The sequence below is a fragment of the Euwallacea fornicatus genome, chromosome 12 (genome assembly GCF_040115645.1).
Source record: "Euwallacea fornicatus isolate EFF26 chromosome 12, ASM4011564v1, whole genome shotgun sequence".
Taxonomy (NCBI): Eukaryota; Metazoa; Arthropoda; class Insecta; order Coleoptera; family Curculionidae; genus Euwallacea; species Euwallacea fornicatus.
Window position 1 is genome coordinate 1,207,574 of NC_089552.1, and position 24,629 is coordinate 1,232,202.

The 24,629-nt window shown below is 41.1% G+C and overlaps 2 protein-coding genes across 2 annotated transcripts; one reads left to right on the plus strand and one right to left on the minus strand.

Annotated features, from left to right (window-relative positions):
- Positions 1–713: 713 nt before the first annotated feature.
- LOC136342388 (UV excision repair protein RAD23 homolog B-like) lies at positions 714–3,179 on the plus strand. Its single transcript, XM_066288132.1, has 7 exons — positions 714–946; positions 1,024–1,102; positions 1,205–1,340; positions 1,819–2,119; positions 2,292–2,503; positions 2,556–2,754; positions 2,809–3,179. Exons 1-7 carry the CDS (start codon positions 881–883, stop codon positions 2,878–2,880), a joined length of 1,065 nt encoding a protein of 354 aa, XP_066144229.1. The 5' UTR covers positions 714–880; the 3' UTR covers positions 2,881–3,179.
- A 131-nt stretch (positions 3,180–3,310) lies between these two features.
- LOC136342382 (uncharacterized) lies at positions 3,311–14,322 on the minus strand. Its single transcript, XM_066288124.1, has 7 exons — positions 13,987–14,322; positions 6,194–6,375; positions 5,921–6,109; positions 5,620–5,865; positions 5,365–5,560; positions 4,964–5,116; positions 3,311–4,906 (listed from the first exon to the last, which is right to left on the minus strand). The coding sequence occupies exons 2-7, from the start codon at positions 6,349–6,351 to the stop codon at positions 4,196–4,198; spliced, it is 1,653 nt and encodes a 550-aa protein (XP_066144221.1). The 5' UTR covers positions 6,352–6,375; positions 13,987–14,322; the 3' UTR covers positions 3,311–4,195.
- Positions 14,323–24,629: the final 10,307 nt, after the last annotated feature.

The following is a 24,629-nucleotide window of genomic DNA, read 5'->3' on the forward strand; positions in this document are numbered from 1 at the left end:
AAAACAGCAACGCTCTACTTTTTTAACATTCGTGTATTGTTCTTTTTATATATAAATTGCCTTCACCATGATATCAAGAATTTTTCCAAGTCTGCGTTTTATTTAGCTTCGTCTTGAAAAATAAAAAAAGTAATTGATATTTCATGTTTATTTAAATTTATAAATTTTCCTTATTTCATCGTTTAACGTGTATGCATTACTTACATTCTCTTTCACGCTTCTCCAATGTTTTTATATAAGTTTTACTGTATGGGTTAATCATATTTTAAAATGTGTCTCTGCGTCAAATTTCCTTCGCCATAACATCAAGAACTTTTCAAATTAACGTTCTACCAAGTTATGAGATAAAAAAAAGGTTTAAATAGTATCGGATTTCTATTTGAGTGTACAGATTCTCAATCTAGAATTTAAAATTTATTCTTTGATTTGCCAATAAAATTAAATCCATAACGGTTTACTGACGCGGTGAAAAATGCAGCGCACGTTGAGGACGCCGAAAACTTTGACAACAGCGACAACATCGACGCCGTACGACAGCAGGACTGGGGCTCATGCTACGCTTCTTCTCATAATACTTTATAGCACTTTATTCCTTATCAGTTCTATTTAATTATTTTTTGCAGTTCCTGGTTTTTTATTCATTTTTTTTCTTTCGATTCTACCCAATTCATGAAAGAAAAGCCACATAAAAAATAAAAAACATAAACACTTGTCACTTGTCAAAAGCCAATCTAATATGGCTGTCAACAAGCTTTTCGGTTGTGCTTTATCATCCGTCTAGGATATTTATCCAAAAATAAAATCGAGGTGAAAAGCCGCACACACGGTGAAAATTGAGCCTTTTTCTTTGAGACTGCTTAGGTTAATTTAAGGCGGAAATATGAAGATAACGCTTAAGAATCTGCAGCAGCAGAGCTTCGTCGTGGAGATTGACCCCAACCAAACGGTAAGTATACCCCTTTCTGTGTACTGCTGAAAGTGGATGGTGTTGTTTACTGCCGTTTATCGTTTTCCCTCACGTAGGTGAAGCAGCTCAAACAGAGGATTGAAGGTGTGAAAGGGACTGAGTACCCATCAGAGAACCAAAGACTTATCTATGCTGGTAAGTTGTGTGCAAAGCTGTAGCTACAATAGATTTCTCTTGGGAGCTCCAGTTATCAATTGCTCTATTCCCTTTACATCAACCATTAACTACCAATTTCAGGAAAGATCCTCACAGATGAAACACTCTTATCAGAGTATAACATTGATGAAAAGAAGTTTATAGTAGTGATGGTCACAAAACCGAAAGTGGCAGAGAAGACAGATTCAGGGGAGGTTGCCAATGTCCCAGCTCCAAGGCAAGTGTTAAAGTATTTTTTATGTAAATAATATTTAATAATGTTGCTCTAAGCACATGAATAGCGTCTCATACTTATGAGAGCCCTGCCCAAATTGAAGGAAACAAAGCATTGGATAAAATAGTGTCCAATAGTGTAAAGGTGAAGGTTAGCTGATTCATCAATCTTTTAATTTTAGTCCAAAGTGATATTTATTTTTTCTCAAAACAATAGAAATGCAGTGGGACCATGAATATTTTATTTTTATTCACTATGCAGACATTTGGTAGCGTTGATAAAGAGTTTTTAATAATGTTTAATGAATAATTCATACCTAATAACTCTTAAGTAAGTAAATTATTATTAGGAAAGGGAATAGTTATTCAACTTAGATCTTTAACCCATTTGTTACTGTCATTTGGGATAAATTAATGTGTAAGATATTTACAGTAAAAAACTTTGAAGACAAAAAAGCATCATTTTCAAATTTTCTTTCCAGCACACCAGCGCCGGCAGCCACGACGACAGCTTCCCCTACCACAACAGCTCCGGCAACTTCTGTGCCGCCCTCAAATATTCCAACAACGGTGACGGAATCACCAGCCTCCAACACCTCCATTAGCAGCGCTGCAGAGTCAACACTTCTCATGGGAGAGGAATATGAGAATATGGTTAAGAATATTATGGATATGGGCTACGCCCGGGATCAAGTGGAGGCGGCTCTTAGGGCCAGTTTCAATAACCCAGACAGGGCCGTAGAATATTTAATTACTGGGATTCCACAGATATTTGATACGGAGGTATGTTGAAGGAGTTTTATTGTAATATGAAAAAGAACGCTTCAAGAGCAAGTGAGCACACAAAAATATACTTTTGCCCATATTTCGCGGTCAAATTTCTAACCACAAATTTGATGATGCTTATCAGTTATAATTTGTTAAATTTAACACTTAAAGGTGACTTTCGTTTTAGGTAAGCGAATCGACAGACATGTCGGGAGTAGATCAAAGCCAGTCCGATGCCGAAGACCCATTGGCCTTCTTGAGGACCCAACCACAATTCCAACAAATGCGGCAAGTAATTCAACAAAATCCTCAGCTCTTGAATGCGGTTCTTCAGCAAATTGGCCAAACGAATCCCGCTTTGTTGCAGTTAATTTCTCAAAATCAGGAATCTTTTGTCAGGTTGGTTTCATTTAAGTAAAGCCTCACTTCACGTGACAGACCTTTGTTGTAGAATGTTGAATGAACCGCATTCCGGTTCCGCGCCTACAGCAACACCACCTAGTGGCGGAACCACACCTGCTGCGGTAGGTGCGCCTCCTGCAGTTGGTGGCGGAGGTGGCATGGGGATTCCCATACAAGTTACGCCGCAGGACAAAGACGCCATAGAGAGGCTGAAAGCGTTAGGTTTCCCCGAGCATTTAGTCGTTCAGGTAGGTTTTGATAAAGTGCTTTTTCTAGATTAGTTAATGGAGGATATAATTTAGGCCTACTTCGCTTGCGAGAAAAACGAGAATCTGGCGGCCAATTTCCTGCTCTCGCAAAACTTTGACGAATAATCGAGTTTACTAGAGTAGATAGTTTACCTCTTAACATATTTTTTTTTCTAATCCACGGTTCTCTGTATAGACAGATACAAATACAGGTTGTTCATTTCTTCTTTTCCTTACGTAAGATCCTAAAATGGGGCTAAATTGTTGTGACTCCCGCCCTATTTAACACTTTGTAAATAAGTCAGTTGAATTCACTGTATCAGCTTTTATGCAGATGAAATGTTTATCTACGTTTAATTATTATTGGGTTTTGTCTTTGTAATATAGTTATTATGATACTTGAATATATAGTCGTTTCAATTTAAGAGTTTTGAAATTATTGATGTTATCCACAGCATTCCCTTGAACTTGGCCTCTTTTTCGAGTTAACCAATGAATTTGACTTGATTACTTTGCCTTTCTTTTTATCACTTATTATCGGAAAATAAAATGCATATTGACGGAACAAAAATCTTTATTGTATATTTCTTTAAGAATAATGAGGGAAACTTAGACAAATTTTACCAGAAGATAAAATAATTTCGTAGCTACATTACTAGGCGAAGTGAAACTGATGCTACCTAAACCTTATACATTTACACCCTTGAAAGTGTACCCAGTGTCCCCTAAATCTATCTGAGCAATACCAACGTGACGAAGACACCTGGTACAGTTTACTGCAGTTTTATTACACACATAAAATAGCATCTGTTGAGTGTGAGGGCAACAAACTCTATTCTCTTTAACTGCTTGAAGTCTGATGAGTCTTACGATATAAATAAGATAATACCAACTTAAATAATAATAATAATAATAATAATAATAATAAGCAGTCGAATAAATATTTACAAAATGGCTTTTTGAGCAAACGAGGACAAAGTGTGAAGATAGCAACTAAGGACTAAGCATTACTACTTGTGCTACTGTTTCAACTCAAGATAATCTGTTTATAGTGATTTTTCACTTTTTCCAATTATCGTAAATATTTGAGCAAAAACAGATTGTTACCAAATCTCTTCTCAATCACTTTGTGAAACCTGTGGAGTGTCCCACGAATCTTATATTTTAAATTAAATAAATAAGGCACCTCTTGTGCAAGGCTATATGGGTCACTAAACAAAGGCACTGGTCACGTTTTGGGTTAAATTGTTAACAAGTCATTACATATATCACAATTCAGAATTGGTTTAGTAGAGCCAACACATACCTACATCATGAGCGCTTAATCAACAGTAAAAATTATTGATGATCACAGCGGCAGAAGCGGTTGTTCTGCCTCTATGGCGCTCTAAGAGCTCTGTAAGGAACTAGATAATTCACGTAACTACTTGAAGGCAGCGCATTACCTCCGTCTTATGCTATTATTTACAACCTCCGGCATAATATTGTTAAAGAACCCCAGAGTTTTTAAAGTCGAACTCACTCTATGAATGAGCGGCTCTTTGAACTTCCAAATGGTCGTGTCCATCACTGAAGTTTTCCTGAATTCTTCACATGATTTCTTTAGCGTTTTCACGCAGTCTGCCCTATAGTGTTGAAGCTGTGCATCTCCCGTTTCAATGGGGTAGGAGGTACAACCGCTTCCAAGACAGCTAAGGGGGAAGTGATTGTGAAGCGTCAGCACTTTTTCAGTGTTGTGAAAGCACTTCACATACTGGCCCGGTTTGGTGAAATTTTTGGTCCGATAGACGTGCTGCAGCATGTGCATATATTTTGGTATCTCCTTAAACCAACCATGATCGTGTATTAAATCATCCAGGAAGTATACATTTCGCACGTTGTATGAAGCTCGCTCTTCTTTATTGACCTTGAAGGCTTTGGGCAGCACTTTATCCATCAGCTCTTTCCAAGAGGAACCTTCCAAGGGCATGATCACTTCATCAATGTCTAGCAGAGCGATGTACTTGTACTTGTACATGTTCTTGTAGAAGCAGTCGTTGTAAGGTATAAGCTCGTTTTGTCGTTTGTGATTTGTCTTTTTCGATAAAAAGTAGTGTTGTAAAGCTGGAGCGTTAGGAAGGATTCCGGCGAGAGTAATCGGGGTTACTTGCACCTGAAAGGATGGATGTTTGTCAGAGTTGAGTAACATCATCTGGTGATTTCCCTATACCTTTCCTTCCTTCTCATAGTGGTCCAAAACCTTGGTGATGTTGGGATGGACTTGAAGCTGGTACATGAAGATCTTATCGGCGCCTAGGAGGTTAAGTAATTCGATCCATTCTACCAGTCTGACGGACAGGTCCTCGTGAAGGAAGTCTAAGCCCTAGAAGAAAATTAAGTATGTTCGGCGTTTTTAATAAAAATATATTTTTAAAGATAAGTTAGGGCTCGGACCAACCACTTTCTTGATATTTTGGTGACAAATATGTTTCTGGTGGATATTAGGCGATATCCCCCACAGTACTTGCTAGGTTTAGTGGTTCTATGCAGGCAGCGCAAGTATGAGAGATGAAATGAAAATAATTAGCCATTTTAAAACTCCTAAACCTTTCCTCATTCAACGCAACTTACTTTGACACATACGGCAAAGTCCTTCTTTTCTCGAGGCGCATCGTAGATCACCTTTAAATTATTAGTAGCATTATCACAAGGTTTTTCGACTAGAGAAATCGACTGTGGCACTTTTGTGTTGTAGGCCTGCGGCAGCACGCAGGCCACCAAATAAGGCTGGAAAATGCCCTGCTTGTAATTGCCCCATTTCTTATACCTAAAATCAGAAATCAACCCAATCGCGTCCCAATCTTTGCTCCTTTAGCGGCTTCCTACCAAATATATTTATACTCAAAACTCTTGGCTATCACAGGCTCCTTTTTACCGTCAAACCAGAACTGACAGTGAGTTATCACAGTTGGCTCGATGCGATCGATCATGCCCAACACCCTGACCGTGGGCCCCAAACGGTTGTTTTTCCTCTTATCCAAATATGCGCCGAATAGATGGAAAGTACCGTTCGAGGTGTGCAAAGTTTGCCAGTAGTTGTTGTTGAATTCGATTTCCAAGATACTTGGAAACCTGTTAGATCGGTCATGAATAAGCAAAAGTTGTGGAGAACGTGCAAAAAAGTTACTTGGCACAAGAATTGTTCACGCCCATCGGGAGGTTTTTGTGCTGGCTCCAGTACATTATCGGTAAATTGGGCAACCTTTCCTGGATGTCCTTGATGAGGCTCTCTTCGGTAAGGGACGGACTTTTGTCTATTGAAGGTTCCGCGTCTGTGGCTTCGGTGGTCGAGTCATGCCGCGTTAGTGTGTCCAACCTGGGAAAAAAAACAGAATAACATTACAATCGCCATTTTGCACAGAAGTAATTTTTAGATTTGTTTTAATGAGAAAAACACCACCTTTTTTGAAGTAGATATCTGCTGTTCATATGCGGCATTGGAACGTCAAGTTTGATGGCCCGGAACTGCAACGCCGTGTAGACGATGAGGGCCCATATCACTCCCAAAGTGACTACTTTGGTGATGAATCTCCCGCCTCCGCTACCTTTCATGATCATCTTGGAGGCGGGACTCAGGGGGGCCTGAAACAGCCAAACCGCGTCTTGTTACTTGCATGCAACATTAAACTAATGAAAAAAATATAACTTAATAAGGTTGTTTGAGTGGCACTCCAACGGAGCGGTTTATGGTCTAGATTAACGCAAGAAAATAAAATATATACAAAAGATAAATGACATTTGATATTAACAGTAATAATTATTGTTATGCAAGAATTAGCAAAGTGCTGCTGCTAAGGAAGGTCAATCGCCTTATCCTAATGGCGGATCTTTGAACTGGCGGTTTAGTAAATCTGGGGCTACAGGTCAAAGTTGTAAAAGAGTTTATATCGCTGTTTTACCTACTTAATCCGTCAGCGATTATTGTGATTTTATTGCCCTTTATTAGGTAAAGTTGGCAACGCCGATTAAATGTTTCCTAAGTTTAGGAACAAGGAAGTAGGGTGGCATTCTCAGACATCCAAAATGAGTAAGTAATTTTAGTAATCCAGATCTAATACTACGACGCATTTTAGTATCGGAAGATTAGAGAAATTGCGTCATACACGATACTGATACATTGAAACAGCATAATGCCAGAGTCTGCGAGTATCGTGAATATTGCCGCAAGCGCCTAGTCGTGATTTTCCTAATTTTAGAAATCGACGTGTTTATCAAGAAACCAAACAATACAACAGTCGCAGTTTGCTCATTCGGCTGATGGTACAGCGGAGCACGCAGGTAGTCCGGCAACGTCGACTTGAATAAATACTTGACAGATGAACAGAAGTGCCAACTGACAGCAGAAGTGCAGTTGCCAGCATTCTTTTGACCTTTTACCGTGGCGATCGTCAATCCGGACTTCGCAGTGGAAGTTCAACGTTTTATCACACATTAAAGTTCAGCATCAGTTCCATGCAATCAAGCATCGACCTTAATAGATGCGCCCAAGATTATGCATGGATATTAAATTAGTAGTATCGGCACAAATGGCGTCCGATCACGGTTCAAATTCGCCTGTAGCGCCCGCAGACCTGTTCGTTAATGATACGTCTGTTGATTCTTAAATTCTAGATCCCATTTCCATGGTATTTTTAGATCAAGTTTACCAATGTGAACTGTTTAATTGGGTCGATCGCTGCAAAAGCTAACGGTACCAAGCTGCTTCTACAAGTGAGATATTTGCGATATGCCTTCAGGTTTTTCATCCTCTAATCTGCATTGCAGATATCTCTAATAGGTACAATTTTTTTCTGTAACGAATGTCGGCATTTAGCCTGAACAATATCTTCAATGATCTCTTGAAACCTCCTTGCATACACCAGATTAAATCTCTTTCTCTCAGTCAATCTGATTATTTGCGAGTGAATGTGACAACGTCGATTTTTTTCATTTGACAGCTTTTAAACTTCAAGTTGAAACAAAAGATTATCTGTGTTGCCAGATTGATCCGCAGGAGTATTGCTGTTAGCCTTTGGAATAGGAAGGTGAAAAGCCAAATTAGGAATATTGAGTAGGACATGACAGATAAGAGTGATTAATAGAAACAAAACCGCAGAATCATGTTAAGTCGGTCTTTCTAACAGTCATTAAGCTGGTTTCTTCAACAGTGGTTAATTAATTAAAATTCCGTTTGGCTCGATAGGTAGTTTCGCAACACTTCAAAGAGTCTTGGCAGGTGACGCAGTCCGTTAAAACAAAAATATAGTGCGCTGTTGCCAGATCGAGCAGTTTTTCCAGTGCTTTACAGTAATGTTTAAATGTAAAGTGAGTCATGATATGAAGGTTCCTTACTACCGTACCGTAAATATAACGGTTTAATCAATAGCTCGAAGCAGCGCGTTTTTCCCAACAATGGATGATCACTTCTCGGTTTATGGATGTTATCAAGCATTTGTTTTCAACACAAATTAGTCATACTTTATGTGCTTAGCAAGCTTCTTTTGTTAACTCTTATTTAAAGTGCTAATCTCAACTTACATCACAATCTCTGATTTCTATTATCTATTATCAAAACATTCTCCGGCAATTTTCATACAAGGGAAACAATTGGTTCAAGGACGGATTATGAACGTTTATGCATAATTTATTATTGACTGTATGGAAGTAATAAAAGCACCCTTTACGACTGTGCACCCACCTGTAATGTGGCATGTATTCTAACGAAATTATTTTTTATTGTATTCGGTAATATCTGAATGGAGCGATTCAATTATTATGCTTCAGTGGGCGAGACTTTGCCTAAAGGCTACAAGCACATTTGCTTTATAACGATATTGACAGGTATTAATGCTCATGAGGCCGGTAACCGTAACGCAAAAAAAAAATGAACCAAAAACGTTTTCAAACAAAAATTATGTCACCCTCAATTCATCTGCTGCTGACTGATTTAAAAGTATTTTCATACCTTTAGGCATCGAATTACTTATTATAAATACATTAAGAGACATTTAACTACTAAGAAAGTGAAATGAAAAAACAAGGATCAGGCATTAAGATTAATACGGCAACGCCGCGTACGGCATTTGTTATGGTCAACCTTGCGAGACCAAAATGGCATATGTAATGCAATGTTGCCAAACGCGGATCGATTCATCCCAGGACGTCAAAAAGCATCTTCGCTAGAATTAAAATGGTCGAACGCAATGACCAACCAGATGTTCTTAAATATTTGCAGGAGAACCCTGGCTTTAGCTGTAGGAGCAGCGCTACCAGACGCCCCTACAGCATATGACAGAATTTGACATGACGACCAATAATTAAGACGATTGGGACAGGAGGCCCAGTCTCCCTCGTTAAACTCATTGGAATAGTCATCAGCCTTTAGAATCAAACTGGAAAATTAATACTGAACCTACAAGAAAATGGAAATGGGAGTGGCGCAAAGATCAGCCGTTCTCGAACGACATATTTGTATCAGGCAGATGGTGCGCAGATGGCACTCCGATGCTATCAAGATCTCCAAATGGAAAATTGTTCTAAACGTTGCCAGAATACACATGCTCATCGTTAAATGAAGAAGGAATCTTGGATGGAAGGTCAAGTGGTACACAGGGGCGAAGAATTGTAGTGGAGTAGCAATGGTGACCGACTTAGGAGCGGACATGCACCTTGGAACAGTGGACAAAGAAAGGAAATATTTGAGATATTGTCATCACAATAGACAATGGTTTTTTGTTCTTGGCGCTGTCCTCAGCATGTAATTTGGGTATCGTCGATCTTACATAATTTTAGACCAATATGTATTTATACACGTGCTTTCTTCATTCCAAATTACATTTATTACTTCAATATTAATCTATATTTCTTATATCGTATTTCAGATTATATTCCGTCGCCTACACTTTTGTATTAATTCCTAACATGAACGTATATGCTGCTACATCCAATCTGTATTGTGACGTTTTACAAATATTTAATCCTTTTTTTATCTAATCAATTGTTTGTCTTTATTATTTATTGGTAATTCGTGTGAACGTGTATTATTTCTCCAATTGGCAATCACTTTTAGAGAAATCACAGTAGGAGAGAACGTTCGCCCACTTTCTTTCATTAAATATATATTTTTTTATTTGGGAAGGAAGAGCAACATCTCGGACTTCCGCGGGAGTGGTTGTTTTGCTGGAATTGCACAATATTCTCAGTTAAATATTACCAAGAATAACGTGTCTTTTCTTAACAACTCAGGTCTTTCTTGACATTTTGGTGACTAACATGCCCTAGGAAAAAACGAGCAAAAAACACTAAACGGCAAACTAAAACGTATGCGCGGTAAATATTCAAATTATGTGAAACTCTCCCAAATTCCTCCTCTTACTTCTTGAGGGAAGGTGGCTCTTTGAGGTATTGAGGATATTACGTAATACAGTGATAATATCCCTGACAACACATGCTATCTTTGGTGGCTTTATTATGCGGGCGGGACAACAGCAAGACTAACCTCTCTTTGTAACATTTCTCCAATTAGCAATAATTGAAAACCCAAGCTAATCTCTGCTTAGCGCAACCTTCCAGCGAAAGGTTAAGAGACAATTAAAACGTTCCATTTGGCTGAAAGTGGCCATATCTTGGAGTACTTCATTATATACTTCATTGAAATAGCCAATGGACATAATACACCTTTTTTCAATTCATACTCACTTAGCAACATGAAAGTAAAAGTTCTCGACCCGGCATTCTATTTCTGTATTACGACTGATAAATTTATTCACTACTTAGATTACTAGTACAACTAGCAAAGTGGTCTCAGTAATTAGTTGACTCGGTCTAAGACCGGGTAAACATTCGATATTTGTTAAGCCACTTAAAGGTTTTATCAGTGTACCATTTTGCGTTTGTGTCGTTTTTATTTTATTCAAAAAAATATAGATTTCATTTAGTCACCATTTCCTCCTCGATTTTTTTATTACTTACTTATGTTCACATAACGAATTTATTTTTATTACAGTTTTAACTATTCCCTTATCAAATATGCGGCCGTTTAAATGAAAATATGTTTCTTTGAATGAGAAGTGGAAAGAATGTGGAAACGGAGAAATTTTACATAGAAATGCAAATTCGTGTGTTAAAGAAAGCTTGCTGCTCAAGGGCTTTAAATATCAATATGCCACTGTCGACGGCTGGCAACATTACGGCATTGTTTCTTAACCAATCAACTTGTGAATTTCACTATTTTTTGAAATTCACTGGCGCGAGAGGTTAGGAGGTTAAAGGTACGGGGTGAATTTTAAGTAGGTGTTTTCCTTTTAACAAGACATAGATCTCAAAAAGCTAATCAAATTCTTCATGTAATATTGTTCCTAAATCTCAAAAACAACCACAAACAAAACGCGTATGAAGGAAAGTAAAAAAAGTACACGACTTTTGAATTAAATTCTCTAACAGGTAGATCGGTCCCAATGGGCCAATGAAATAGCCCGCGAGATCGCCAAACCTAAATCCATGCGATTTTTATCTGTCGACTTGTATGAAAAGTTCGGTGTTTACGACTGAAGTTAACACAGTGGCAGAGTTGCGTGATCGCAGAGAAAATGCCGCAGAAATAATTCGAGGAAAAAATCTTTTCTAACAGCGTATACAGAGCGGTGGATAAGGCGTGCCATAATTTGCGTAAATAAAAACAATGTCGACAATTTCGAATATCCTATCGAAAGTCTAATTTTTGCGCATATTTCGCATGTTTTCTATGAAATGTTAAGGAAAGATTTTGCTGGAAAAGTTCACTTCTAAAATCATCATAGAACAAAGTCCATTTCGGTTGTTACGATTTGATGACTATTTTTTGTCTGACGAACGAGTTCCGGATCCTTAAACGCGCTCTCTCATCCACCTGTTTTTCAACGAATTAAATAGCAATTTGCGCTATTTAGACATCATACCCGGAATTCATTGATGCAGAAGGTCTATTTATGATGCTGCAATATTTCAAATATTTCTCTCCTTTTAGCCTCATTTAACTGCGCGCCTTCCGGCGGCCAGTAGGGGTGCAGCACCCCTGTTTGCGCCTCTGTGTGTTAAATGATCAAAGGAATTTTTTTGTATTTTTGCACGACACTTAGAGGAGCGTTTGAACCGTCACGAACTGTCAAAAATAACGATATCAACGCGACATTTACCCAAATCGCCAAGAGCAATGAATTTTAGCGTTAAATAAAGGTTTTGGTCCCGGTTGTGGGCGCTCAGCTTAAATTCCATCTGAATATACGTTGCCCAATTTCTGCAGGATATTTATGATTGGCAACGTCGCGCGTTGCTCGTGTTTCAAAGGCGCAGGCATTGTCTGTCAAAACTTCAACAAAACAAATGTCAGTCAGGACTCATTACGCGTCTCACGCTGTTGCCGCGTTTCTTTCTCCTCCCCATTTGTCCGAGTAGAATTGACCCAATCTCCCAAACCATATTGCAAATTGCTCTTCCTCACCTTTCGTTCGCTAGCTCATAATTTATAGATTTCTTGGCAGCCTTCATTCAACGCGAATCTTAAAGCCTATAGAAAGTGGCGAATGCCTTGTAGGCGTGACAGCTATTGGAGAACAAGCATAAATTTCTATTTCTGTGTGAACGTATAAATAAAATCGCGATCGGTAATCTTTTACGCAGAATCAGGTATGCGCGGAATGGTGAAAATGGTCAAGGAAAGGCGAAATTACGGATTTTAACGTGGCCGTGTGAATAAATTTTAACGAGGCGCGACAGAATCTGGTTGATCTTGAACGAAATTGGACAGTTACAGCGTAAAAAAAAAAAATCACGCATTCACCGAGTTCGTAATTTATGCAACTGACGGAGATGCGGGTTTTTGTAGGTCAAAGATCGAATTTCAACGCGTTTAGACCGAAAACTCTCGCATTGCGCTCTTTTCCGCACAAATCCTCCATTCGCCATTCTTTCATTGCAATGCGATCATGGAGTTTTACTAGTGCGAGGAAATCACGGAGTTTCGCCTTGTCGAAGTTGCCCTCCTCCGGGGACTTCTGATCCAGTCACAGCACTGAATTGACCAGACTGTGAGCCGATCGCGGCTGTTGATGATTGAGGTTGAGCCGCTGAGCTACCGCGGGGGGTTCGTGAAAAGGGCAATTTTATTCACATCAAACCACTCAGTTCTCTCTTCGTTTAGTTATTTTTTCAAGCGGTTACTCGGTCCATGGTTTGCAAAACATTCGAACGGGTAATAGACAGAATGTTGTCCGTCGAACTCACCAATCTAATCGTCCGCATGTGTGCATAACTGTCCGCCATTTAGCCCACAAGAGGGTCCAGTTATATAAATTAAAAAAGAAACACTTCGTGGAAACTTAATAGTGTCTTTAATTCTAAAGGTTAGAAAAGGTATCCAGTCTTGCCTGCTTGAGCTTAGAGGGAGTGCTGAGCTTAGGAGGGATGCTGAGCTTAGGAGAGATGCTGAGCTTAGGAGGGATGCTGAGCTTGGAAGCTACAAAATTATTTATTTTTGATCTCTTATCCCTCCCGCCCTACGTCATTTCCCGATGAGTCGAAGCTAGTCATCGTGCCTTCTTGGAAATCGGTAGCTGTCTTATGGTATCGGTAGACAATAATATTGTTAACCCAGTGACTTGTGGTGTTACTTTTAACTGTTGTTATCGGTGTTTCTAACCGCTCACATGAGATTTACTGCAGCTGCGACATAAATAATGCGTCGAATAATCTGTAAAGTTTCCATGGTCAAGCTCGAATGATAGATAGATATCTGTCATTGCGTAGTCTCGTAAGTGATGGTCCTAATGAATATTACGACGCTTTGACCGTGGGTCTTCCACGGGAACCATGGAACCGACCGTCTGAAAGAAGGTGCACCGCCGACCTTTGAAGTGAAAATTTCGGCAGATGTGCCGTTATCAGGTAATACTGGGTGTATCAGGTAGTACTGGGTGTATCAGGTAGCTCGCTGGTATCGTTTTTTTAACACAGGCCGGAATTATCCAGCTTCGTATCGCCGATTCACAGCAACAAACGTAACTTTGTTGTACGCGTTGCTTATGCCGTTTTGACTGCGAATTATTAATACGAAGCTGGATGATCCGCGACTGAGAAATAACTGAATCTGCTTTGAAAATTTATTTGTTTCTTTCTGGATTGTTATAATATTTACATTTCCACCCCCTCTGATTTCCTCTGAGAGAAAAATCTACTCACTTCCAATACCGAACGTAATCCGACTTCTACCGCACCAGAAATCACCCACCCGGCCCAGCTGCCCAACGAAAAACCATAACAAGAAGTATTAATATATCACATTATCACCAGGGCACCACATTGATCCACCATCACCAAGACCAGCCCAACGGACGGACCTTGAACCAGGCGACTATTGTTCAACTACCAACGACAGACCATTCAAAAAGCCTTTTCAAATTGAAACCGGACAAACTACCACACACGGAGATATAAATACCCGGACCGACGCCTATGGACCCCGTTAGCGTTCGCGTTCTCGTCGACTGCTCAGACCAGACTGACTTCGCACTTGAACCAACAACTGAACACACTCCACATGGTTTTGAATGTCTATACAGTGAGGTAAAGCTAGGGGGAGGAAGGACAAATGACCGATTTTTTTGGTCAGAACGGGAAGTTCCGAAGGACAAGTATTTCTTATGTCTGTTATTTTTTGTCAAATCCGCCATCTACCGGCGGATAGGCTGAGAGGGTGCTTTCTCTGAGGGAACTCTAGGTAATGGTTTTCACTCCTTTCTCATTCACAGAAGCGGTTCTAAGGGTAAGAGGGCCGATGTATAGCAGATTTATGTGACTTGTGTTTAGTACTCAATATGTAATATATCGCTGGCGTATTACAACTTTTCAGGGCGTATCAATTTTCCAAATTATGAAAGGCTCAGTATGCGTGACATCCGGTGGCATGCCGAATTTTCCGCAACGATGAGTTTTCCTTGGCACTTTGCATCTTTTTAACTCTTTCTGGAACAATCCGAATTTTTTTACGTAAAATTAAAAAATTTATAAGGTGCGAGATTGTCGGGGCAGTTCATGGGTCAGTGCGCCCCTCAACACGGCACCATTTTCCTGCGTTTCAACCAGCGTTGAATATAGAAATTCTTAAGATCCCCCAGAAAAAAAAACTCACCGTTACTTAAATCTGTCAATCGCGACGGCCAATTGGCGGTATTTATGTTATTTTGAAGGCAGCTCACCCTTAAGCCTCCTTAAGCAGCCACATCCTTCAAGTTTTTACCAACTAAAGATGCCAAGAAAGGAAGTAAATCTTTCATTTTATTCATCTGAAAAATCGATTAGGTTGAGGGTGCCTCACACGCACCTGTTCTATGTTGATTGCGTCACGAATCAGACTGCATTTAAATAGAATCAGAGATATACCGTTTTCTTGCGTCATTAAGTGCATGAACAATCTCAAACTTCCGAATATCCATTTTTACCTCCCTGAACAGTCACTTCTGACCACTGCTCAAGTCCAAGTTGATTCAAACTTGAACAAAATCCATCACACACCATAAAGGCAAACTGTATACGTACTGTATTCCGCAGAGGTCCATGCTCTCTTTTTACGCTAACCAATCAGAGAGAGACGAAATGTGACTTGGAGCGGAAAAAAAGAGACGCCGCTTGTGCTTCGCAGAAGATGGTCTTCGGGGACCCGAAGAAAGAGGCAAAGGCGCCAACCTTAGCAAGGTCACGTGAAGAAAAGGTTGCTGACGTGCGCAGCCGTGGCTTGGTTACGTTTTCGGGATCGCTGTAACCTTATCGGGTTACGCCTTGGTTGCAGTTTTGATTCAGTGGTTGGATTTCTCGGTAGTTGGGATGTTGCGAGATTAGATAATTATTTACTGTAGTATTGCTCAAAAATTACTGCATGTCTCTAGATGAAGTCATTGACTCCTTGACCGGAAACAATTGTGAAATATAAGGTTTTATATTATACGTATATGACGAAATCTATGTGCGGATACGAATAGCAAGTAAGAAAAATCAATGACGGATTCTTCATGCGAGTTTCCTCTTTGATTGGCGCTCGCCCGAAACTGACTCCAAAAACCTCCAAATAATTTCCCAAAAGTTGTGACGCAAAAAGATTCCCTTCAACTCACAAGATTTTCCTAGCAGCGGCAACTGCGCATTAGGTGCTAGCTGGGACGCGACTCACGCCCTAGCGAATGACGCTGCGCGACAAATGACACAACTACAGTGCGATGTTGCCGGTGGTGTATGATTCGGGTACATTTTGTCTGATTATCTTTTTTGGAGGCGACTCTGGCAGTAGCCCGATTAACTCATACTGAGTAGTAGACTGATTAAATTATCAATTTGAGCCCTTTTCATAAACCCACATCCAGCTTTACTCAATTATTTTGTGATTAAAAAAGTCTTACAACGGATTTTCATCATGCAATCATATCGCTTAATAACAATGTGTGCGTTAGTGCATCGAGAATAGCAAATTAGTCACCTTTTACGGTAGCAATGGCTATGTTCAAGGGCGAACATAATAAATGTAATTACGTATACTCGCCTAATTAATCCTCCTGTAATTCGTTCGATGTCTGCACTATACATTTCAATGAGCGACATTCAGGAAGCGATCTAATAACGTGTATGCGATAGCTCAATAATAGCGCAAATTCGATTTATGCACGAACAGGCCTTTTCTACCAATTTTTAACAACATTCATTCAGATGTGATGTCTGTCCTGCGAGGTAATTGTGTCTATTGAAAAATAGGTATATGGGATTGAAATACGAAATTACCGTACAAAACTCGAACTGCAATAGGCGACCTTTCACCTAACCGGGGACTTGGGCGGCACGGCCGGCAACAAGGCTAGAAACGAGTAAATCAACAAAACCACCCTGCATGCACCTAACGGTGCAGAGACAAGGTCATCACAGCCTCGAATTATCGTAAAAACTTTGGCAATGTGGCAACACTTCCTTGCATTTCAGATTGAGCAAATTTGCAGAAAGCGCGGGCTCGGTAAGACGATATTTCCAGATTGGGGATTTCCATATAGATGGCCCGGAATGTGTATGAGCTTTAAGCAATTTGCGATTTTCAGCTGAAATCTTAGACAATTTTATATATCGAAACTTAATGTGATGGTTACGCAAAAACTCTGACAGCGAAGACAAATTTCGGTATCAAACGTATGTTATTTGAATTTCTCTTACCCAACAAACCATAATCCACCAAGCAGAACGAAATCCGACATTCCGTAACCGATCGAAAGTGATCATCAGTTCCTCGACTGATGATCACATTAATGACATACAATTTTCATTATGAAATACGGGTCAAACATGCTGAGCAATTTTTCAAGCAAAAAGAAACACTCATATTGTGTCCTGTTTGCTCTCGCTTCCCCTTAAATGACCATCGCGTATGAAACATCGAGTAATAATGGCAATTTTTTTCTATTGTCTTTGAACAATTGAATTTCTTCGGCTGATGGACTCTAGTGAAAGATGGAGTTCCACGTGGGTGATGGTTTTGAAGAAGAGAATGCCGGATTTGTACGGTGCAGCTTTCTATGGAGGAAATTAGTGTGCGACAGATTGAAAACGACTCCGTTGAATTGCTTGTCAATATCCATATTGCTGAGCAAGGCGGAAATGGTTCGCTCAAGATCTTTTTTAAATCTGACCTACGGCGATTATCTACGGGCGCGGCAAGGGGCTCTTCTCAAACGGTTCAAATTCGTTTTTAAATTTTTTAAGTATTTCGACATTATTTGATTTGTACCTCCCGGCGCGTCACTGGCTTCAAAGAGGCCGAACTTGGGAATTTTCCCATTCAAGTTGGCCCTTTACCCAGCGTTTCAACGAAAAAATATTGGTGTACGACACCCCTGTTAGAGGTACGACGTCAGAAATTAAGGGAAACCGCCCTTATGCCGTAGCTCCTTCTACGCGATTCTCAACCAGCAAGTTTTCCGAACAAAATCTTAAATTTGCGGCTTTGAATTAGATATCAGGGGCGTACCAGGCCGACTTTAAGAGAAGAGCGATTCAGTATAATTTTACGAAAGGAATCAGTGTAAGTCGTCTCCGAAGACAATCGCAGTATTTCTCTTAAGCGGTTTGTTGGAAGAACATTTTTTGTAGAATAATGTAAATTTGTTATTTCATACAATGTACTATATACTGTAGTGTATACATATAGAAAATGAGAATTTACTCAACCTAGATAAAAGAAGGTTAATTTAGTATAATTATGAGTAATTTCAAAACCCGTGTAGCATGGAGGCAAGTAAAAGCATTTTTTCACTTCACAAAACTATCAATGGCGAAAAATTCGTATAAACTGATCAAGCAGTGCGGTCTCCTCTACAAAACTGAAAATTTAGAGGATCCTGAAAAGACGCGTGTAAATCGATTAAATTCTAAAAAAACAGTTGCGGCCGCCCCTGGAGGGAAACTGCGGCATTTCCACTAAGTCCCCTGTATAAAGTTTAAAATTCGCAGGCCTAAATCTGAAAATCCAGTGCCGTACTACGGAGAGGGTTCTCAAAAGCTGCAATTTTGTACAAGTCGACTGCTTAAAAGCAGGTTCGCGGGAGGCAGCTGTAGCATTTGGTGCGTGGAAACTGCATTAAGGGGCAAAAATGGGAAAAATTCGACTTTTTCCTCCCTACATTTAAATAGCAAAAATTCCCCATGTATAGTTATGAAAAGTGATTGAAATTACACAGCACTGATGATCACCGCGCTGCAACTGCGCCCCTCGGCTCTGCTAACTACGGAGCCTCCCAGCCGTGTTCATAAATCATGGAGACAGGCTGATTCTGAGCCGGAAGCTACTTATTAGCTCCCGCAGAGTGTTGTGAGGATCAAGGCGCCAGGCAGCGCTTCGCTAAAGCCAGCACTGAGCAGGAAACAATCCGACGCTTTATGTAAACTTACATACATAGAGGCCCAAAACAAGTTTGTCAAAAATTCAAGGAGACATTTGTCGCGAAAATGCCGAAACATGTCGAATATTGTTTTTAGTTGCGCATTTTTCGACGCAAGAGCCATGTATACAGGGTCGTCCACGAAGCGGGTCAACGTACTTTTCCATTTTTTTCCTTATGGAATTCCACGTGTATCGCGTCGTTTTTGAGTTCTGCGAGAAATTCCGAACGTTTTTTGTGCAACACACTCAAGTCTAAATTCCACAGTTATTGAAATGTTTGCGCAGTGCGGCAATTAGTAGAGTGGCCCGCTCGTTCGCCAGATCCGACCTGCATGGGGATTTATTTTATGGGGTGTTCTGAAACATAGGACGTGCTTAAACATAACAATACAGAGGAACTAAGAGATAAAGCCACTCGAGAGACTCAGCAAATGCTTTCTCCAACGATAAGAAAAGCCCTCGGGGAATTTGAATCGAGGCTTGTTGCAATTTATTTACATCAGCCCCCAAACCGAAGCTGATCGCCTTTTCACCAGTGGAGTTTCGTTAATCTTCATCGAGGAATTAGTTAGCTAATGCCTACTAACAAACCGCTGCATCTAAACATGACCCACTTTTGTCATCCTGCAATTTCAGACGAAGAGGTTTTTAATCGAACATTGAGCGCAGAATGATGAATGTGGCAGCAGTAGAATGGCGCTAATTTCGACACTTCATCGTGGTTTATTAACCATCAGACCATCCTCCGTGCAAATGTCAGCGTATGTCTGATGCAAGGTCTTGGACTACTTTCAAATTGAACGCCTCCTTCCTTCTCCTACGTATTTCGTTGGGTTCTTATTTTAAAGAAATGGCCCAAACCGGAATTGCGCAATCAACCCATTACCAAGTGACACCTTCCGTTCTTTACCGATTCGCCTTCAATCTTCGTCCTCAGTTTCTCCTAAGCCGGGTGAAATAGACCGAGATGGATAGGCGAGCATATGTTGCCCTTGATTTGCTTTTACGAGGAATTTCATCGGAATTACCTAGAAAATTGACTTTATGGTAGCGCGGGATTCGCTCATTGAACCGTTGGCGGCTGCGGCCCACTACCCTTCCTCATCGCTCCCCACCACGTCCAGCCGGAAGACCAAATCGAATCGAATTTGGTCTGTGCGGGTGAGGCGGATTCGCGAATTTACTCCACTTGAGAACGGGCTGCTTGGTGCGGCCTTAGCGAAGACGCCAGCAGGAACCGTCGGACGAACCTCAAGAATCGCCATCATTTTCATACGGGGCGGTCGCCTCCTTCGCAGAACTGCGAAGCGTTATGGGCGGCGTCCACCCTGTATCATCGAACACTTTCCAGTGGAACAGGTGATGAGATTTGCCTGCAGTACGTGGAAAGGGGACAAGGAGCTTTTAGGTGAAACCTTTCTTTTGGACAGTGAAAACCAGCTGGGAATAGAGAATGCGGGGGACGTTGCCGGCTACTTCCGGCGCGAGTCGCTCCTTGTCGGCTGAAGTCGGCGCAACCGGAAGTAGCTGAGGAACATGCGTCAGTGGTGTCGCCCACGACCCCAACGTCCGGCCACGCTTCTAGATTTTCAACTTTCCAGTTGTGCCAGGTCCGATGCACTCCTGGAGGGGTTCGCTACGGGAAATGTTTCCATATACAAGGTGGTTAAACGTGCGCTTGTATGGCGAGTGACATTTCATGAGAAAAGGGGAAGAAAATTAGAAATAATAGATAAACAGTAGCAAATGGAGTAGATGACAAAGAAGTAGAATAACACAAAAACAAAATGGATTGCAGTCGGGGCCTGGTGGGCACCACAATTTTCTTATGTAAATCGGGAGTCATTTTTAGGGTATTTTACGTGCAATAAACCTTCCTTAATGACGTGTTTAAGCCTTTTCAAAGAAAACTTTATCGATTCGCCATTTATGACACAGCAAAACTCTAAGTCATTAGGTATCCACGTTACAGCTATTATGCCGAAACTACTTCTCCCTTTTTGGCACAGGATGTGGTTTATGAATTTGAATAAGCCGAGGTGAATTTATTGATTCATGGCCCTTTTTGTGTGTATAACCCGTGAGGATGAACACCATTTTTCATCGTCGGATTGGCAACGTTCAAGGGTTGTTGTATTTCCGGTAGATCGCACTTTTGCGGAATGGACCATGATCCTCGCCGAATGGGAAAGAAATGCAGGTGAAAAATGCGAAAAGAAATTGTATACAGCGGCATTTATTATACAGGGTGATTCGCTGGCAGTGGGACGCGGCAAAACCGAAAAGTTACTAACGAATTTTAAAATGGAATTTCTACCTTTGACACCCCGTAATCCTGTTACACGTGACATTGGTATGATGTACGTCGGGGACAATCGTCATATTTTGGTGTGCCGTACCTCGAGTTTTGCCACGTCCCATCCTCAATGAGTCACCCTGTATGTAGGGTGCCAAAGTGACGATGGTGTGAAGACGTTTAGGTCTTCCGGTTGCAAGTTGGTCGGTCAGTCATTTTGCACGTCTGCGTTCGCGTCTCTTTTCGAGTTCCTAACTTGAACTAACCGTTTTTTTTTCATACAGCGGATTAGTGGAATACTTCGCATGCTCTCGGAGGCCATTGACGGTATGAGGGTAGTCGGCGTCCGAGTGTGAGGATTGTGGTTTCCCACTACACCCGATCTCATCCTGGATCGCCTCCAGCATTGCTTCGGGAGGGAGGTGAGTCGCACTTTCCCCCTCCTTCGCTCAATTGCTGTCCCTCCTGAAGCTTCTGGACTTACTAATTAGGGCCAAATCAGCCTCTTATCACTGCAAACAACGCTACCAAATTTCGAAAACATCAGCGAGGAGATGTTGGAATTCTTTTTCAAAAACCATTATTTAAAGGAAAAAATTGAACTCTTGGAGACCATACATTTCCATACCAGTGTTCATAGGGAAAGTTTCTCATGACATGACCTGAGAAATCACCCCCTTAAATATTGCCGCGCCTTTTTTAAACACCTTGTATATACATATATTTTTCTTTCTAGGACCCTCGCACCAGTGCCCTCTGTTGTCGGCGCCGCCAATCCCTCTTATGTAGTCTGGTATTATTCTGTTATTGCTCCCAGCAGCCTCCAATAACCTGATCTAACTCGAACTAGCCTGAACTGAAGCTCAGCCGAATCAGGGGCGCGCTACAAATTTCTGTCTAATTAGCGACTAAATTGGCCAGATTCAGTTGCAACTGGGTTGTTTCACTCGAAATCGGTATAGAAAACGCACTTTTACCGTCGTTCTGATTTTTTTTTGTTAAAGCACAATTAGCTTATTAATTATCGCCTGTACGGGTGTTCGCCGTCAAATCGAGGCTTAGCGTTCCTTTCAATTTCAGGGAGAACGGCCAAAAGGATCCATGATTCAATGGCCGATAAACGTTCCATTGTTCCCAACGAGTTCGCTTCTCATGCGCACGTTAAGTGGTACCCATTGGGTGCTTGCTTGAATGGATTTTCGTTAGGCCAAGATTTGTTTTAAATACCCGTCGACGATTTATTAGACAAATTTAACTCATTAGCGCACTACTTAACACGCACTAACAGCGGCGTCCGGCCAATTAGCTGCCCAAACCAGTTGCCAGCAATCCTGACCTTAATAGTTGCAACTTTGTTATGAGACTCACTCGCGACGATCAAAAACATCACAACAAAGCAGTTAAATTTTAGCCCAGATTTGACAAAACAATGTCTTCTGGAGCGGTCACGACAGCGCCGGCGATGATAGCGATGGTGGTGGTGATGATGATGATGATGATGAGGATGATGATGATGATGATGATAATGATGATGATTGATGCCCGTGGGCATGAACGGTGGATCGCAAAAATATCACCCAGGCGGTTCAATTTATTAAATAAACGCCTCGACAATAAGGCCTAGTAATTGGACGATAATGAAACGCCACTTGGTATAATCTTTCTAATTCTATTATGTTCGTTTTTGTCGTTTTAGATTGTGCTCATGCAGCGCGCTTCCTTTCCAGGCTCAGCTCCCAGCGTTATTAACCCAGAAATCTCGATTGTGACGGGGTGATTTATGGTCCCGTTACCCATTCCGCGGCTGAGTGTTGATTAAGTGTGCAAATGCTTCTAATGATCAGCAAGCATTTGAAAAAATCATTCATCAATTAAACGGGCCCGCATAGGACATCTGTTCGTCATCTCAATTTGCCATTATACTCTCGATTGCAGGCAAGTGAGCGTCACTCTGCAACCCGTTCAGTTTCTACTCTGGTTTATTGGCTGCACATTCAGATCCGAGAGCTAAATTGAAAGGCAGATGACACACATTTTTTGCAAAAAAAAATCTTCTTCTGTGATACAAAGTCACGCTCGCACTATCACTTTAATTGATACGCCAAGCTTCGCCGTCGTAAGCCTCAAGGAGAGCGGGATCGTGGCTGATTGAATCGCAAAGTAATCGTTTATTATCGGATTACAGAGGTTTCGAAAAAGGTTGTAGATTCAAGTCAAGAACTTGCTATTCAAGACAGTTTCGCCCTGGGCAGAATCGACCTTAAACCTACAATTACTGAGCGGACCGACTTAAGTCCGCTTATCGGATCAAATCAGACGTCCTTCTACGACGTCAGTTTGGGTAAGCCTGGAAAATTTTCCTATACATAAAGCCGCGATCCACGGGAGGACAGCCTCCGCGGAGTCCGGACCTAGTCCCTGTGGATTTTTGCGTCTAAGCGCCGATCGTGAATTGTCTCGAGGAAGTGTATTAAAAATTTGGCGTGTTGCGAGGCAACACACGGGCGAGCGTTTTGATTGGTTGGCCGGCCCAGAGTTGAGCGGAATCGAGAAAAAAGCCGTGAATAAATTAATTTTTTTTTCAACCGTTCAAAATCGCTTGTTAACGTGACGTTTTTTGTTTTCGTTAAAATGTCTTCCTCTCACCGTTGCAATCGCGGCCCTGCCGCTCGCTCCGTAAACGAAATGGCAACGTCGCCTCCCTCGTTTCCACCGTTGACATCGGGAAAGAAAAAAAAAACGAATGTTGCCCTGTGGCCATTTAATTTTTCACTTTTCGGCACTCCTCTTTCGAATTTCGTTAGACCTAAAAAAACGAGCACCAAAGCGATTCCCATTAAGACGGCACCAGTGACTATCAACACATGTTACTTAAATAGGTTTAGACCATTTGTCTTGTCCAACGTCTGCTACACATAAATAGCTCGTACATGTTCTTGTTTTTGTGGGCACAGAGTGACAAACAACTTTAGGGATCAGTAAACTCAGTTTCAATTAAGTCGCAGCGCTAATTTTAGCATGTCGTAAATGACGGGGGCCCTGCTGCACGTGGCAACTCGGCCGTGCTGCAAGTGGCAACGCAGCCGCAGCGCAAAGCACCATCTATCTGCATACGGCCTATTGACACGGAAAATGGAAAATAAGTTTGCAGCAATAATAAACAATACAGTAGTTAATGGTGGCTGCTTGAAAGGAAGGAAGCAATTTATGTAACTGCTCCGGTCAGATTCTGGGAACTGAGTAAAGCCCTGTTCACACAACCCATTGGAGTTCACACACCCATATGCAGAGAAATACTGGATTTATGGTCCCATTTATCTTGTTGCTTATCCTCTTCCTATCCTCAAGCCTCACGCGCGATAACCAAAAGTGATGAGATCGTGGCCCTGCCGTGGTATCACGACCACTCGTAATCCAATGACGTAATTGGCACTTACGAACGTTTTTTCTTTTTTTTTTTTTAATTGCCTCGAACCTGGTGATGGCAACTAATCAGCATTGTTAATAAGTGATTGCATAGCAACTCCGGAACCGTCTTAAAAAAGCAGATGAGTAAAATGCAAGGTTACTACGAAACGAACCTTTTTGAATAAAACAAATTTATTCAAGGTTGATGAT

Coding starts and splice junctions, on each gene's coding strand:
- LOC136342388 (XM_066288132.1), top strand. CDS start 881: ATGAAGATAACGCTTAAGAATCTGCAGCAGCAGAGCTTCGTCGTGGAG. Junction 2,504..2,555: donor AATCAGGAATCTTTTGTCAG/GTTGGTTTCATT, acceptor CCTTTGTTGTAG/AATGTTGAATGAACCGCATT. Junction 2,755..2,808: donor CCGAGCATTTAGTCGTTCAG/GTAGGTTTTGAT, acceptor GATATAATTTAG/GCCTACTTCGCTTGCGAGAA.
- LOC136342382 (XM_066288124.1), bottom strand. CDS start 6,351: ATGATCATGAAAGGTAGCGGAGGCGGGAGATTCATCACCAAAGTAGTC. Junction 5,866..5,920: donor GTGAACAATTCTTGTGCCAA/GTAACTTTTTTG, acceptor CCGATCTAACAG/GTTTCCAAGTATCTTGGAAA. Junction 4,907..4,963: donor ACTATGAGAAGGAAGGAAAG/GTATAGGGAAAT, acceptor CCATCCTTTCAG/GTGCAAGTAACCCCGATTAC.